The 15,077-nt window shown below is 50.4% G+C and overlaps 1 protein-coding gene across 2 annotated transcripts in view; it reads right to left on the bottom strand.

The window, feature by feature from the left end:
* KCNQ3 (potassium voltage-gated channel subfamily Q member 3) overlaps positions 1-15,077 on the bottom strand; it is a 291,957-nt gene that overhangs the window by 31,418 nt on the left and 245,462 nt on the right. For both annotated transcript variants that reach the window (XM_015474407.3, NM_174374.2), the window contains 4 exon segments: positions 13,595-13,685; positions 11,853-11,979; positions 6,762-6,934; positions 545-700 (listed from right to left, as the gene is read on the bottom strand). In XM_015474407.3, coding sequence (XP_015329893.1) covers positions 545-700; positions 6,762-6,934; positions 11,853-11,979; positions 13,595-13,685 — 547 coding nt within the window.

Here is a 15,077-nt window from a genome sequence, read left to right as displayed (position 1 = left end):
CAGGCAAGAATACTGGAGTGGGTAGCCATTCCCTTCTCCAGGGGATCTTCCCAACCCAGGGATTGAACCCCGGTCTCCTGCACTGCAGGTGGATTCTTTACTGTTTGAACCACCAGAGAGCTAATAATAGGAGTTATTTGCACTTAAAATGTGTTTATAAATGTAAAGTGCTTAAACAATGCTTTAATACCACATGCCCGATGAGGGTGGGGCCATGTGTCTCTAGGTGTGCTTGAGGGTCTGGGTATACACGTCTGCATCTGCCACTGAGTCTGCACAGCCCAGCCTGGCTAATGACAGGTAAGGTCCCTGAGTGACCATGGGATGAGACTCATCAGAGCCCTGACTTCTAGGGAAAAGCCCTCCTTCCAAGGGCCCACCCTGCTGGGTACGTCTCCCGGGGGGGTTCCTAAATGGAGGCGCCCTCCTCTTCCCTGTGCTGAAGAATGCAACTGCCCAACCCCACATGTTCACATCACGCCCTCCACACCCTTCCCACCTTCCAACTGACCCCCACAGGGCAGCCTTCAAGGTGGTAACTCACCAGGCCCCACCACAGGGCATCTGCGTAGGTCTCAAATTCCTCTTTCATCTCTTCTCCTTGGGCATCCACCTCCGGCACATCTTTCTCAACCAGGTAGACGAGAAATGAAGACAGGATGAGCGTCAGGAACCCGATGTACCAGGCGGTGATGAGCTCCTGGGACAGCAAGCAGTGGACAGGGAAGGGGTCACTGCGTGGAGGCTGGGAGGAGGTTGCAGGCAGACACACTGGAGCTGGAGTGCAGGTTTACCAGCTCTGGGACATGGGCCAGTTACTCACCTTCTCTGATCCTCACCTCCCATCACTGGGAAATGGGGGTCATTGTTTTCATCATTAACAAAATGAGGGGATGGCTCTAGAAGGAGAGGGAGAGCTCTATGGTCACTTAATCACGCTCAAGAGGCTTCATGGGGAGGCAAGAAGGCAGGAGGGATGGGTCGCTCCCTCGGAGACAAGGCTCGGGACTCAGGAGACCCTATTCTATGCAGGATTGGGCAGAACAACGATAAAGCTCTTTCCACTTGGAAAGTGGCAGACAGCGAGGGGGAATTATCCTGGCAGAGGGGACAGAGGTGTGGATGGGAGCCCAGCCCAGCCACTAACTGACTGTGTGACTCTGGGCAGATGACCTCTCCTCCCCAGCCTCAGTTTTTTCATTTTTAAAATGAAGGGACTGAACCACAGAGTTTCAAAAAGTGCCACAGATGCTTCAAATACAGATAGGCATTTTTTAATAAGAAGTAACCGAAGAATTGATGCTTTTGAACTGTGGTGTTGGAGAAGACTCTTGAGAGTCCCTTGGACTGCAAGGAGATCCAACCAGTCCATTCTAAAGGAGATCAGCTCTGGGATTTCTTTGGAAGGAATGATGCTAAAGCTGAAACTCCAGTACTTTGGCCACCTCATGCGAAGAGTTGACTCATTGGAAAAGACCCTGATGCTGGGAAAGATTGGGAGCAGGAGGAGAAGGGGACGACAGAGGATGAGATGGCTGGATGGCATCACCGACTCGATGGACCTGAGTTTGAGTGAACTCCGGGAGTTGGTGATGGACAGGGAGGCCTGGCGTGCTGGGATTCATGGGGTTGCAAAGAGTCGGACACGACTGAGCGACTGAACTGAACTGAACTGAATCACATACCGATTTAAACCATGTTAGCATAAATTAAACATAAAACCATTATTTCGTGGGTACGATCGCATGATAGACTGGGGTATCCTCGAAAACAAGACAGAGCTGATGTAAAGAAAAAATGTTAGGAGTGGTAATGGTAAGGGTGGTACAGAGACATGACAAAGATGGGCAAACCACTGAAGTTTCAAACACCCTGACCATGATGATCCCTGAGGTGCTTCCTATCCTTCTCATTCTATTCCATCTCCAAGGGTTACCCTGGTAGGTTGGACAGATGAAAGTCAAGGTCATGGGCAAACACAGTCTGGAGATGAGGCCTGACGTTCCTGCTAAGTCATCACGGAGAATGAAGCCGTTCACATGGACAGAGTTCATCTATCCGACCGTCCGTGGCCAATCAGCGGGCCTCCTGGGTCCATCGTATCTCTCTGAGCCTTTGCTCACACTGGTCCTCTGTCCTCCGGGCCCCTCCCCGGGGGCCCAACCCGAGAGCACTGGGGCACCTAAGACTCGTGTCATCTCCATTATGAGAGCTTTCTGGATGTTTGCTCCCCCAACTAGAGCGAGCTTTCATTTCCAGCTTTTTTTTCCCTTCTACGTCTTCACCATTTTCTAAACAGATGTTAGGTCTCTGTTATGCTCATTCGCTTATAGGTCTGACCTTTGCCACAGCATCAGGTGCCTGGTGCCCTCGTGTGAGTTCACAGCAGACAGAGGTTGGTTGAGATGCTGCAGGCAATCCAGCAGCCCTTCCCCTCCGTGAGTGTCCACTCCACCGGGGTTTGAGAAGGAAAGGACGAAGTGGATGGTCCTTCCCTAGTCACGAACCTTTCACCCTGTTGAGTGTGATTCCAGTGTGACTACATTCTTTCATACTCTCTGCCTCCAAATGCTGAACCAGAGAAACAGCTGTCCGTGTGCGTATGGAAGTCCCGGCTGTGTGGGATGAAGAGCTGGCACAGTGGTCACTGGGGAGGGAAATGAGTCCCCACTGTGCCTTGCAGTCCCTCAAAGGCCATTCAAGGTAATTCTGACTTGATGCAATGTTCGCCAGCCGCTCCGTGGCAGTGGCTGCCCCCCGACGTCCGCAGGCTCCTGCACACGCCTGAGCCCCCCAGCAGTCAAGTGGCAGCCGAGGATCTGGGTTCCAGCCCGTGGAAATGATGGGAACTACTTCCTGTGTTAGGTCCATTCTAGAGGATGCTCGCAGGCCCCCTTCCCTTGCCTCAGTGACTCAAGGCTCATTTCCAAGACAAGCCAAGGCCACTCGACCCACATCAGACACAGTGTGCATGAGAAGACGCCCACATTTTTGTGTTAAGGCATGAAGACTCTTGAGAGTCCCTTGGACTGCAAGGAGATCCAACCAGTCCATCCTAAAGGAGATCAGCCCTGGGTGTTCATTGGAAGGACTGGTGCCAAAGCTGAAACTCCAATACTTTGGCCACCTCATGAGAAGAGTTGACTCATTGGAAAAGACCCTGATGCTGGGAAAGATTGGGAGCAGGAGGAGAAGGGGACGACAGAGGATGAGATGGCTGGATGGCATCACCGACTCGATGGACCTGAGTTTGAGTGAACTCCGGGAGTTGGTGATGGACAGGGAGGCCTGGCGTGCTGAGATTCATGGGGTCGCAAAGAGTCGGACACGACTGAGCAACTGAACTGAACTGAACTGAACAGAGACTCCAGGGCTTATTTGTTCTGGAAGCAGAGTCTGGCCGATCCCAACTTTAGTAAGAGCATTAAAGTCCTACCCTGTGGGGCTCTCCCTCTTCATCTCTGAGTTCCCAGGAGTGTCCAGCATGGAACTTGGCCCAGAGAACACTTTTTTTTGAATGAATGAATGAAGAAATGAAGTGGTGTTTGTTCACCAGGTTCAGAGAAGGAACAGGTCTAAGCTCCTGCAGTTAGTAAATGCTGGACTCAAATCCAGGTAAGCGCTTATACTTTCTGAATACACTGCCTGCTCTGGAAGTGAAGGCCAGGCCTGCAGCCACGCTGGAGCTCAGGGACAGTGAAAGGCTGAGGGCTCGTCAAGCCGGGACTGCTGGGGGAAAGATGGGGCACGGAGCTGGCCAAGCAGTTGCTCCATCTGCCTTTGGTCTCCGGCTGCAGACCTGTGATTCTGTCCTGATTCCACCTGCTAAGCTGCAGGTGTGGGGTCCGGCAGCGTGGACCATCTTTTCTCAGGTATTCATGGCAAACAGCCAACTGTCGTATATTCTAATCTGAAGGAACACAGGACGAGGGCCTTACCCAGCCATTTTCAGTCCTGATTTCCACCAGAGCCGTGAATCAGTTCAGCTGCATGGACACCAGCTTAGGTGTTGCTAACACGTCCTCTGATAACAGATAAAATAGGGACTTCCCTGGTGGTCTACTGATTGAGATTCCATGCTTCCAATGCCGGGGGCGTGTGTTGGATCCCTGGTTGGGGAACTAGGGTCCCATACACCACGCGGCATGGCCAAATAGTAATAATAACAATAAAATAATAAAATAGTTCAGGTGAAGAAAGAAAGAAAGAAAAAAAAAGAGAAAGAAAGAAAGAAAGAACTCTCTCTCAAAAAAAAAAAGCCCTGTCTCCCTGAGCCTGTGGCCAGAAGTGGAGCAGACAGGGAATAAAACATGTATGGGAAGAAACTGCGTTTTCAGATGTGAGACTCTAAGTGTTTTAAATTAGTATTTCATTTTCTTTCTGTTATTTGTTTGTACTGTTTGGAATAATACATGCTACTACTAATGAGCACTAATTATTCGCCAGGTACTGACACGTACCTTGGCTCATGTGAGCAGCCGGAAGTATTCACATTTTAACCACTGAGGAAGCTCTCATGAAAAGAGAGCAGCATTCTTAAAGTCTTACGGCTCGAAGGTGGCAGAGCTGCAATTTGCACTGAGCTGCTGTCTGACTCTTAAGCTTCTATTCATTCTACTATGAGATGCTGACATATCTGGGTGTGTACCTGAACGGGAGGAATCCAGGAGCTTTGCAGGGGCATTCTGGGCTTGCCCAGGTTGGGTGGCAGATGATGTTAAGATTTATAAGGAAAACTCTGAGCTCCTCAATGGCAACTCGGCCCGGGCTCCCTGCTTTTGGTGTAGTTCCCCAGAAGCAAAGTTTGAGATGGAGATTTAGGAGCATGTGAGGGCTGCCCTGGTGGCTCAGATGGTAAAGAATCCACCTGCCAGGAGATGCAGGTTCGATCCCTGGGTTAGGAAGATTCCTTGGAGAAGGAAATGGCAACCCACTCCAGTGTTCTTGTCTGGAGAATCCCATGGACAGAGGAGTCTGGCAGGCTAAAGTCAAAGAGGTCACAAAAGAGTCAGACATGAGTGAGTGACTAAACAACAAGCATGATGATTGAGGGAGGGTCTTGGAACAGAGGGAATGAGAGAAGCCGGACAGGGCAGAAGAAAGAGCTCAGTGAGGGTGTGCTCCATGCTGGAGCCTCCCTCAGCCTGATTCCACGGGAAGCTCTGCAGCATGAGCAGCCCCACAGGGCTGGATCCTGGTGTCAGTGAGTCACTGGCTGTGGGCCGCCCTGATGGGGGAGGCGGAAGCTGAGAACAATATAAGCTCCTGGGCTGGGCAGCTCTCCTGTGCTTTTCCAGGGAAGGGACAGCTGGGAACATTGGCAGCCAACTCTCAGAGCAGTTAAAGGGCTGAGCACATCCTCCCAGGAACGGGGGTCTGCTCCAGGTGCCAACCGTGTACACTGTACCCACCAAGATTGGCAGAAGAAGATGCTCTCTTCTCAGTGAAGGCAGCTTTCACTTTATCCCCTAAAGCAGGGGTCCCCAAGCTCCAGGATCTAATGCCTGATGATCTGAGGTGGAGCTGATGATTTAATAATAATAGAAATAAAGCACAGGCTAAATGGTAATGCACTTGAATCCTCCCCAAACCACCCCCACTCCCGGTCCATAGAAAAATGGTCTTCCACAAAACTGGTCCCTGGTGCCAAAAAAGCTGGAGACTGCTGCTCTAAGGAACACACATCTCAGGAGCCCTTTGCTCTGATCTCTCCCGAACTGGCTTCTGAGTGTGTTGTGTTTTTTTCCTGCCACTCAAAGGTTTTCCTTCATTTCTCCAGGGTCCAGCCAAGGCAGGGATGTTAAAATAAAGTGGTACCAAAGGTTTGGGCTAACCATAGGAGAGAAATGCAGAGCATGGCAGCTCCAGATACATTGGCCTCTTGGTCTTAGCTTCTCATCTGCCTTGTAGAGGCAAGAGCTACCACTAGCAAGCCACTGAACACAGGCTCTGAAGCCAGACAGCCTGGGCAGCTCACTTTCTCTTTCCGTATCTGCTTCCTTATCCCTGAACTGAGATAAGAACAGTGCTGATCCTGGGGTGAGCTAATCTGTATCAAATACCAAGTCCAGGCACTGTGCTTCTGACTACATAATAACAACAGCAGCTGAGCCACCATATCTATGAACTGAGTGTATTCTAAGTCTTTTCACCCTACGAGGTGAGTGCATATCATTTCTGTTTTATAAACACAGGAGAGAAGACCCAGAGTGATTACAGTGTGTGTCAGTGGCTCAGTCATGTCCGACTCTCTGCGACCCCATGGACTGCAGCCCGCCAGGCTCCTCTGTCCAGGGGATTCTCCAGGCACGAATACTGGAGTGGGTTGCCATTTTCCTTCTCCAGGGGATCTTCCTGACCCAGGAATTGAACCAGGATCTCCTGAAGTGCAGGCAGATTCTTTACCATCTGAGCTACCAGGGAAGCCTAGAGGGGTTACAGGAAGTCTCCAGAGTCACACCAATAGAGTCTGGATTCCAACCCGCCTGGGTGACTTCCTTCCACCCCACACTGCTTTGCATTAGGGGCCCCCGCATTATCATCCCTGTGTTTGGAAAGAGGAAAACTGCGGTCAAAGAGGGTTGAGTGAAGTGGCCAGTGTTGTTTGAATCTGGTCCACCTGTGTCTACGTTCCTCCTTCCCACCACCATCAGTGGTGGCAGGACCCCCCGGGGACACCGTCTGGGAGGGGATGCCGTGGACCGGATGGGGGTAGGAAGGAAGCAAGCGCGGTGGTCCAGCGGCTTCTCGGCGGCACTTACTTTGCTGTGGGCGCAGATGGCCGAGCCCAGGAGCTTCCAGGTGCCGCCCCTCCGGTCCATTCGCAGCATCCGAAGGATCTGCAGGAAGCGCAGGCTCCGCAGGGACGTGGCCAGGACGTTGCCCTGGTTTCCCACGGCAACCACAGGCACGGACGCGATCAGCACAAAGATGTCTGGAAAGAGGGTGGAGGGTGGCAGGGAAGAGGGGGGAAGGAGGTCAGGCCAGAGCGTGGGAGCCGTCACTGCACTGTTGGCCACAGACGGGCAGGTGCCGTGTTAAATCGTGATACCCGTGGGATACGTGTTCTTCTGCGATGAGTGAGGAAACAGGAGCTCTGAGTGTGAACCCCTTTCCAGGGCCCAGCAGCCAGATGTGGCCGAGTTGGGATTGGATGCAGGATGCCAGCGCTCACTCCAATCCCAGGGAAGTGATGCTCCAAGACCCTCCAGCGGTGGTCCTTGGGGGGTCCCTCTCTGGCTGAGAGGGGATTGGGGCTGCCCAGGTGGTGAAGAGGTGGTCTGAAGCTCAGATGCTGTTTAACTGTGGGTTTCCCCTTTCCCTGGTGGCTTAGACGGTAAGGCATCTGCCTGCAATGCGGGAGACTGGGGTTCGATCCCTGGGTCGGGAAGATCCCCTGGAGCAGGGCATGGCAACCCACTCCAATATTCTTGCCTGGAAAAAGCCCATGGACAGAGGACACTGGCGGACTATAGTCCATGGGGTCACAAAGAGTCCGACACAACTGAGAGACTTCACTTTCACTTTCCCCTGCAAGCAAGCTTTGAGAGGGTCCTGGCTGCGGGTGACTGAAAGGGAGGTGAACTCGGGAAGCAGAAGGGAGGGGAGAGGGAGGCAGGGGAAAGGCCAGGGCAGAGGTCTTGTGGGGGCTGCTGCTGCTGCTGGAACCTCAGAGCTGTAGGCAGAACACCTCCCACCATCATCCCTCTGAAAGATGGGAGCTGGGGTCTCTGTCCACAGGCTCCCGCCCCCTGCTGGCCGAGGGCGTCATCAACATGCCCACACTTCTGAGCTGCACTGCCCAGTGACCTCTCTCAGTTTCAGAGAAGACCCTGGGGTAGGGTGCAGGAAAGCATGGGACCCGCCCCAGACATGGGGGGCTGCTGTCAGGAGGAGACCCAGAAATGTCCACCAGAGCTGCAAGCAGAGGCCAAGGGGGTGAGGCAGTTCTCAAAGGGCCAAGCTGGCTCCTGAAGGTAAACGGTCAAAGATGGAAGGAAGAGGGCCCTGGTCTCGTTCGCATTCCCTTCAATGTTCTTCCCCCCAGCTCCAGGATCTATTATGTCCCCACTGCACTGCAGGGGACTAGCAAGCACAAAGGATCCCGTGATCCAGTAAATTAGAAAAAGAATCAATTAAACAGGTTTTACTACTGCAGGACTCTCAGGGCCTTTAATGTACTATTATGTCCTGGGGCTGTCACTTTTACCAATGAAGTCTAGCCTTTCTCAAAAGATGTCAACCACAGAACTGTTTAGTTGGTTTGTTTTTGCAAGAGCATCAGGGTACAAGGAAGACACTTGGAATGTTTATCCAATGGGCCAAGTCCAAGCTTCTGAAAACCCTCTGTGACCTGGCCCTAGGGAACCTTCTAGAAGCACGTGTGGTTTTCTGGGTTCACTGTGGTCTCTCACATCTCCGTACCTTTGTTTGTGCCGGCTACCCTGCTCGGATTAGGTTCCTAAATCCACACCAAGTATGTCTGCCCAAAAAAGCTGGCATCCTTTCGACCATGTGAAAGTGTCTCCCATATATGCCTAAACTCTGGGGAAAACTAGGGGTCAGACATCTGGATACCAGTATATCTATATCCTTGGTTGGGCTTCTCTGTCTGTGTAAAGATATCCACTTTTCAGGTTTGCAGAAAATAAAACAAAACCTAGACGCAGGGTAAATGTGACATGAGTCTATGACACTCTGACACTAGGGCAGCAAATCTCAGCCCAGAGAGACTCAGCCACAGTGACAGGGCAGGGTCTGAGGCTGTTTCAAATGAGGAGGACATGATGCACGTGCACAGGATAGCCACCCTCTGGTCAAACAGAGCAAAACAACTCTACCTATGAGGGCCACGTTATGGGAGAAGTTAGATGAGCAGAAGAGAAAATGCAGCAACATCAGGAAAGAAGCCAGCCAGGATGGTGGAGGCTGAGGGCCAGTCTCATCTCTCCAGAAGGGACAGGAGGAGAACAAAAGCTGGAGCTCCCTTATGATCCTAGAGTCGTGAGACTATTCTGCTGGAAACCCTCCTGTTCCAGTGGGGCTCCATATACTAGGACTGCTCTAAGTTGGCAGAGACCTCAGAATTTGGGCACCGTCAATCTCAAAGTCACCCCCTCCATGCCCTGCTAAAATACACACACACACACACACACACACACACACAAAGACTTCTGGTCAGCACTGGAGAGGTCACTCCAAAGACGAAAAAGAAGTCAGCTTAACACATTATTGACCAGAGACGTATTAACACATCTTTTGTGATCTGAACATTATTGATTGGAGATGTTATCAATATGCTCTTAAAGAGGGAAACAATTAACATCACTGTGTAAAGTTGTTAGAGCTTAAAATTGATCAAGCTTTCATTATACAACTTATATTGTCATTATCATTCACATTTTGCTCCATTAGGTTTTTGTTCCAACCCTGTGTATATTACAAATGCAAATTTATTACCATAAAGTTTTTAAAAATGATGCACCGTGAAATTTTGGGTGAAGAAGAATTTTTTGGTGAATTTTATGCAGATACTTTCTCTGACTATCAGAGTGACATATATACCAGTGTCTCAGAAGATGATAGTTCTTCAGAATGTAGCTCTGATTCAGGTGACGTGAACAGCAGACCAACAAAAGACAAGAAAACCTCAGTGATTGATTCTGATACAGAAAGTGAAAATGAAACTCACAGTGCTGGAGAATGCGCCTTTGCTTCCACTCAAGAGTAGACTGAAGACAACATTTCACAAACACTGGAAGACTTCACAGGTGTGTCAAGTGTAACTGTTGAGTATAACGATGCACAAAGTGTTGGTGAAATAACAATTAATTTTGGCTGGCCAGAATAAAAGCGCCATTAGTTTCTCCAAAAATCCCCTGGTCAATAATGAATTAAGATGTGAAGGATAGGGAAGGAAAGAGGAAGGCAAAGGAAAGTTGGGGGTTTTGAAAGACCAAACGTTTGTTTCCTTTCAAATTCATATATTGAGTCCTGTCTCTTGGTGTGATGGTGCTGGCGGGGGGGCGCCTCTGGGAGGTGATTAGGTCATGGAGGTGGAGCCCTCATGAATGGGATAAGTGCCCTTAAGGAAGAAAGAGACTCTGGAGAGCCCCTTCCTCCTCGTGAGGGCACAGCAAGAAGACAGTGTCTATGAACCAGGAAGAGAACTCTCACCAGAAGCTGACCCCGCTGGCACCCCAGCCTCAGACTTTCAGCCTCCAGAACTGTAAGGAATAAATTTCCGTTATTTATAAGCTACTCTGTGTGGTATTCTGTTAAAGCAGCTTGAACAGACTAAGACACAGGTAGACAGGGAAGGAGGACAGAGGAAGAGAGAAAAAAATGTGGAAAAAATTAAGTAACTGAAAAGTTCTCCAAAACTGCACGTGTGTGCATGCATACACACACACACACACACACCCTACCTACATTCGAAATTCTGAGCACTAGACAAAAACCTCAGCTTTCCAGCCTCAGCAGCAGATGGGAAGAAGAAAAAGGGCTTCAGCTAATGGTGAGGGTGGTACTGTCCTCGGTGTGAGGCAACCTGCAAACCTGGCAACTTAGTCCCAGGTGATACGGAGGGAAACTGGCAGCCAGGACAGAGCAATGGTCAAGCTCTTCCTCCCTGGGCTGGCCATTCATACCAAACAGGGCTGTATTCTGTCCTGGGGGTCAGTTTTCAAAAGGGCAGTGAAGAAGAAGCAGCAGCTCAGAGGGGAGGGTCTGTGATGCTAACAAGATGGGATGTAAGATGGAGTTGAAGCCATGAAGCACATTTTTCCTGAGGACAGAGATTGCTGGAGCAGGGACAGAATGGCTGAGCTCAAACATCTGAAGAGAGTCCGAGGAGTTAAGATGGAATGAATAACCTTGAGAGGTGGTGAGTGCCCTGTGACTGGAGGTATGCAAGTAAAATCTGGGGGAACGACATAAAGGCTGCTATGAAAGGAGCTGGAGCAGCAGACAGGAAGGCATGTTCAGCCAAATGCTCCTGAAGGTTCCTTCCAGCCCTGATATTCTATGATCCTCTAACTTTAACTACTTCTAGGAATTCAAAGCTCCAAGATTCCTAAGCATCACTGCAGGCAGATTTCATCCTGTCTCTCTATGACTTTGGTAGGATCTTCAGATGGGAACCTAGGGGTTTCCCCCTAGGTGGGCTAGGTGTGGAGGTGGGTTCTATCCTGCACCAATAGGAGTGTGTGAGAGCTTCCACCATCTCTGCTATGAAAATGCCTATATCCGGATGGAGGGGTATCCATGACACATCCCCAGAGCAACTTTTGGGTCAGGACACAGCAATGTGGTGTTGCCCTCCCTTGGGAGGGCAAAGTGGTAGATTCTTGCAGACCTGGGTGTTAGGATGGAATCCGCTGCTTACTCCCTGTGTGACTGGAGAATGCCTCAGAACCGTGAGCCTCAGTTTCCACCTCTGTAAAATGGACATCATGTGATCCTACAGAAGTAACTCCCAACCAGCAATGGACGTGCCACACCTTCTAACTCCACTGCAGCCAACTGGAAGGCAATTGGCAACTGTGGCTTCACAGGGACTGGGGATGTTCAGAGTCCTACAATGGCTGCACCTTTGCATTCCAAATGCCGAGAGTACCCCCCGATCCCAACTCCCATGAAGAATCCCTGCCCTGCGGACTCATTCTAAAAAGAAGCCACAGGGGCAGGTACTCAGTACCTGCTGGAGGGTTGAAGGGAGCGTGAGAGGTAAGGCCGACCCCCACCATGTGTAGGGTTTCCCAGACGAATTGTGTCTGCTTAAAATTGCTTCCGAGAAGCAATGCACCCAAAGAGGGGGCCGAGGAGCCCCTGGGCCCGGGGTCAGGGCTCACCCAACATGCACAAGGGCTTCCTGGCAAACTTCAGTCGTCCCCGCCAGCCTTTGTATCGGCAGCAACAGCCGGCAGCCCAGATCCTCAAAGCAAACTCGGCTCCGAAGATGAAAATAGCAAATGTTTCCTGCGTGGAAGAACATATGGAGAGACGCTGATTAGCTCGGACCCAGTTGTCCGGAACCAGCGATTTCTGTTCTGAAGTTCTGAAGAGTTGGATTTCTGTGGTTGCCGGTTTGGTGGACGGAGGGGTTAGGACAGGCTGATCACCCCCATTCAGTGCGGGGCAGCTCCTGTCTTCACTAGCTGGCTGTCCTGAACATTAAGCCTTTTTTTCTATGCTTTTTTTCCCGTAATGGATCGTTTCTTACAAATTCCTTTAATATACTAAAAAGCCCCTAAGAAGTTCAGTTGAGTTGAAAGGAGAGGAATTGATGGAATTGTCCACGAGTTGTCTGGCCCCTGGTATTGCTAAGTGTGGCCAGTGGTTATTGAGCGCAGCTCCGGGGTCAGGAATCACAGAGGTATTTTATAATATTACCCTCAGCTTATATTTTGAGAAACCAAGGCCAGGGAAGGAGTGGCTGAATTAATGTTTCAAGGCCAAAAGTGGCCAAGAAGGAATTCCAGGCAGATCATCAGGCTCAGAGCTCACGCCCATCAGGGTGTTACTGTGCTACTCTACTCCCCTGGGACACAGAGACTGCTCCATCCCTCCCAGGCCTCCCTTGCTGATCAGACAGAGACACTTTGCTCCTTCTGTTTGGTGACTTCCCTGGGGCTCTTGGGGAGTTGCAACAATCCTTGAAACTTAGTTCCTGGAACTGGGTGGCTTCCCAGGATTCACCTGCTCGGGTCTCAGCTCCAGACCTGCCCTGAAAAGGAACCTGATGTTTCAGATACCACGGGCATCACGCTTAGCTCACCAGATTAGCGTTTATGAAATAGCAAGATCCCCCTAATTGGGGGCGGGGGGGGGTGGTTGGCATCCTTCCCTTGTGCAGAGGGCAGGGCCTCACCCTAAACAGGTGGGCTGATCCTATCCAAGGCATGGTCATTCAAAGGGCCAGCTGGCCAGTGCTGTCTGGGGTCATAGCAGGAACCAGCTCTTCCTGGAAGCCACCTCCCGGCTGGGCATGGATGCTGCACTCAGCCCATTGGTCTGTGCTCCTTGCCTTACATTTTTACATACCGTGGGTAAGGATGGGAGGAAATTGAGTCAAAGGTGTTAGGTAATCTGCCCAAGACTGCTGCCTACACGCTGTCCACCACATGCGGGATACAGACTGGACGGTGAAAACGGGCAGGGGCCCAGGAGGAAGGCCTTGGAGTTTTCATGTAGAAATGGGATTTGGTACTTGGCCTTGAAGGAAGAGGTCCTCAGGGTTTAAGGAGGAAAAGCAGAGGCAGGGTTTGGAACCAAACACGCCTTTGCGTTACATATCAGAAGGTGTTATCGTTTAGCCATTGGGTCTTGGTTTCTGCTTTGACTTTGTTCGTGCCCCCTGTTCTCTAATCTGGAATAACACATGGCTATTCGCTCCCTGCTCCACCTGTGCACCGGGAAGGCTTCATCAACCTTGTCATTGCTTTTTCTTACTTCTGGACTTGGCCAGAGACTCCAGGAAACCAAAGGCAGTTGTGGGGAAACTGCACCCAAGGGCCTCCTTGTCCTCACCGCTGAAGGGCCCACCAGAGCGTCTGCCCCAGAAGCACAGCACCACGCTGGGTGCACATCTCACCAGCAGCAGGAGCCAGTCCCCCGAAACAGTCTCGTACTCCCTGAAGGTGGTCAGGACAGCCAGAATCAAGCACCCCAGGACAATCAGGAACCTAGAAGGGAAGGAAAAAGAAACTAACGAAGTGCCTTGTTCTGGACTGTGCCGAGGCTAGGCAGAAGGGTAATAGCCAGGATGAAGCTACAGCATCCATCGGACATAGGAGTGGACTTGTTACATTATCCCATTTAACCTCGTGACACAGCTGTGAGGCAGTTAGGAATTGATGCTACAGTTATGGAAACCAGGTTTGAGAGAGCAACATGCATAACTTTATCAGCAAGTTAGTGGAAACAGTCAAAATTTGAGTTACAGCATCTGGTTCCAGTCCTAGAGGACTACAGATTGCCTGACAAACCAAAGTTACCGCAAGCTTTGGTCGATCAACTGGAATGTGACTACGTTAATAATGGGTCCTGCACACACAGGACTATGACCTTCAAACATATGAAAATATTCTTAGAATAAAAACAAATTCATCTGAAGATTGATAAATTCAATGAAAGTCTCTGTTACCATTATCTTCAGATTATTATTATTATTATTATTTTTTACAGTCAGTAGTTACTAAAGGAAATAATCTCTTTCAGTTGGGGGATCTTCAGAATCGTTTCTAAAATTATCAAGTGTGTTTCATGCTAGAAAGAATCCAAGCCACCGTGATGCAGAGCTGCTCGCTGAAAAGTCACTGAGAGCTCATCTGGTTCATGCCCCTGCCTCAGGCAGAAGCTAACTGCAAACAATCCTCTGAGATGATTGTATTTATAAACTCCCTGTGTGTGAGAGAGTGAGGGTGGTGGAGAGACAGTGTGTGTGTGTGTGTGTGTGTGTGTGTGTGTGCGCGCGCGCGCGCTTCATCATTTCAGCAAAGAAAAGAGGTTCTCCGTCCCTCTTGGTGGGGACTCTGGTTCAATGGTCAGCATCAGGTTCTCTGGGTGTCTAAGTGAAAGTGTTAGGTGCTCCATCGTGACCCTGCTTTTTGTAACTCCATGAACTATAGACCGCCAGGTTCCTCTGTCCATGGAATTCTCCAGGCATGAATACTGGAGTGGGTAAGATTCCCTTCTCCAGGGGATCTTTCTAACCTAGGGATTGAACATAGGTCTCCAGCACTGCAGGCAGATTCTTCACCATCTGAACCACGGGGGAAACCCTGGTGTCTAAGAGGGAAACTAATGCCTGCGGGAGTCTTGGTGCCATAGACTCCAAGTTCTCCTGCTCCGTGTAATCCGGCGCTCTGTCCTGCTAGGCCCCCATCCATGCCTTTTCGGTTTGTTTATGTAAGTGGGTACCCAACTCGTGCATTCATTCATCCATCCATCCGTTGAATATGTATATGGTAGGCACTGGGGGAGGCAGAGCTGGAATTCAATGATGAACAAGCTGGATCTGTCCTCCTGAGCTGACGGTCCTGACAAACAGAAAACCAACTCATGGTGTGATGGTG

The sequence above is a fragment of the Bos taurus genome, chromosome 14, assembly GCF_002263795.3.
Source record: "Bos taurus isolate L1 Dominette 01449 registration number 42190680 breed Hereford chromosome 14, ARS-UCD2.0, whole genome shotgun sequence".
NCBI classification, from domain to species: Eukaryota; Metazoa; Chordata; class Mammalia; order Artiodactyla; family Bovidae; genus Bos; species Bos taurus.
This window is presented reverse-complemented; position numbering and strand designations above follow the sequence as displayed.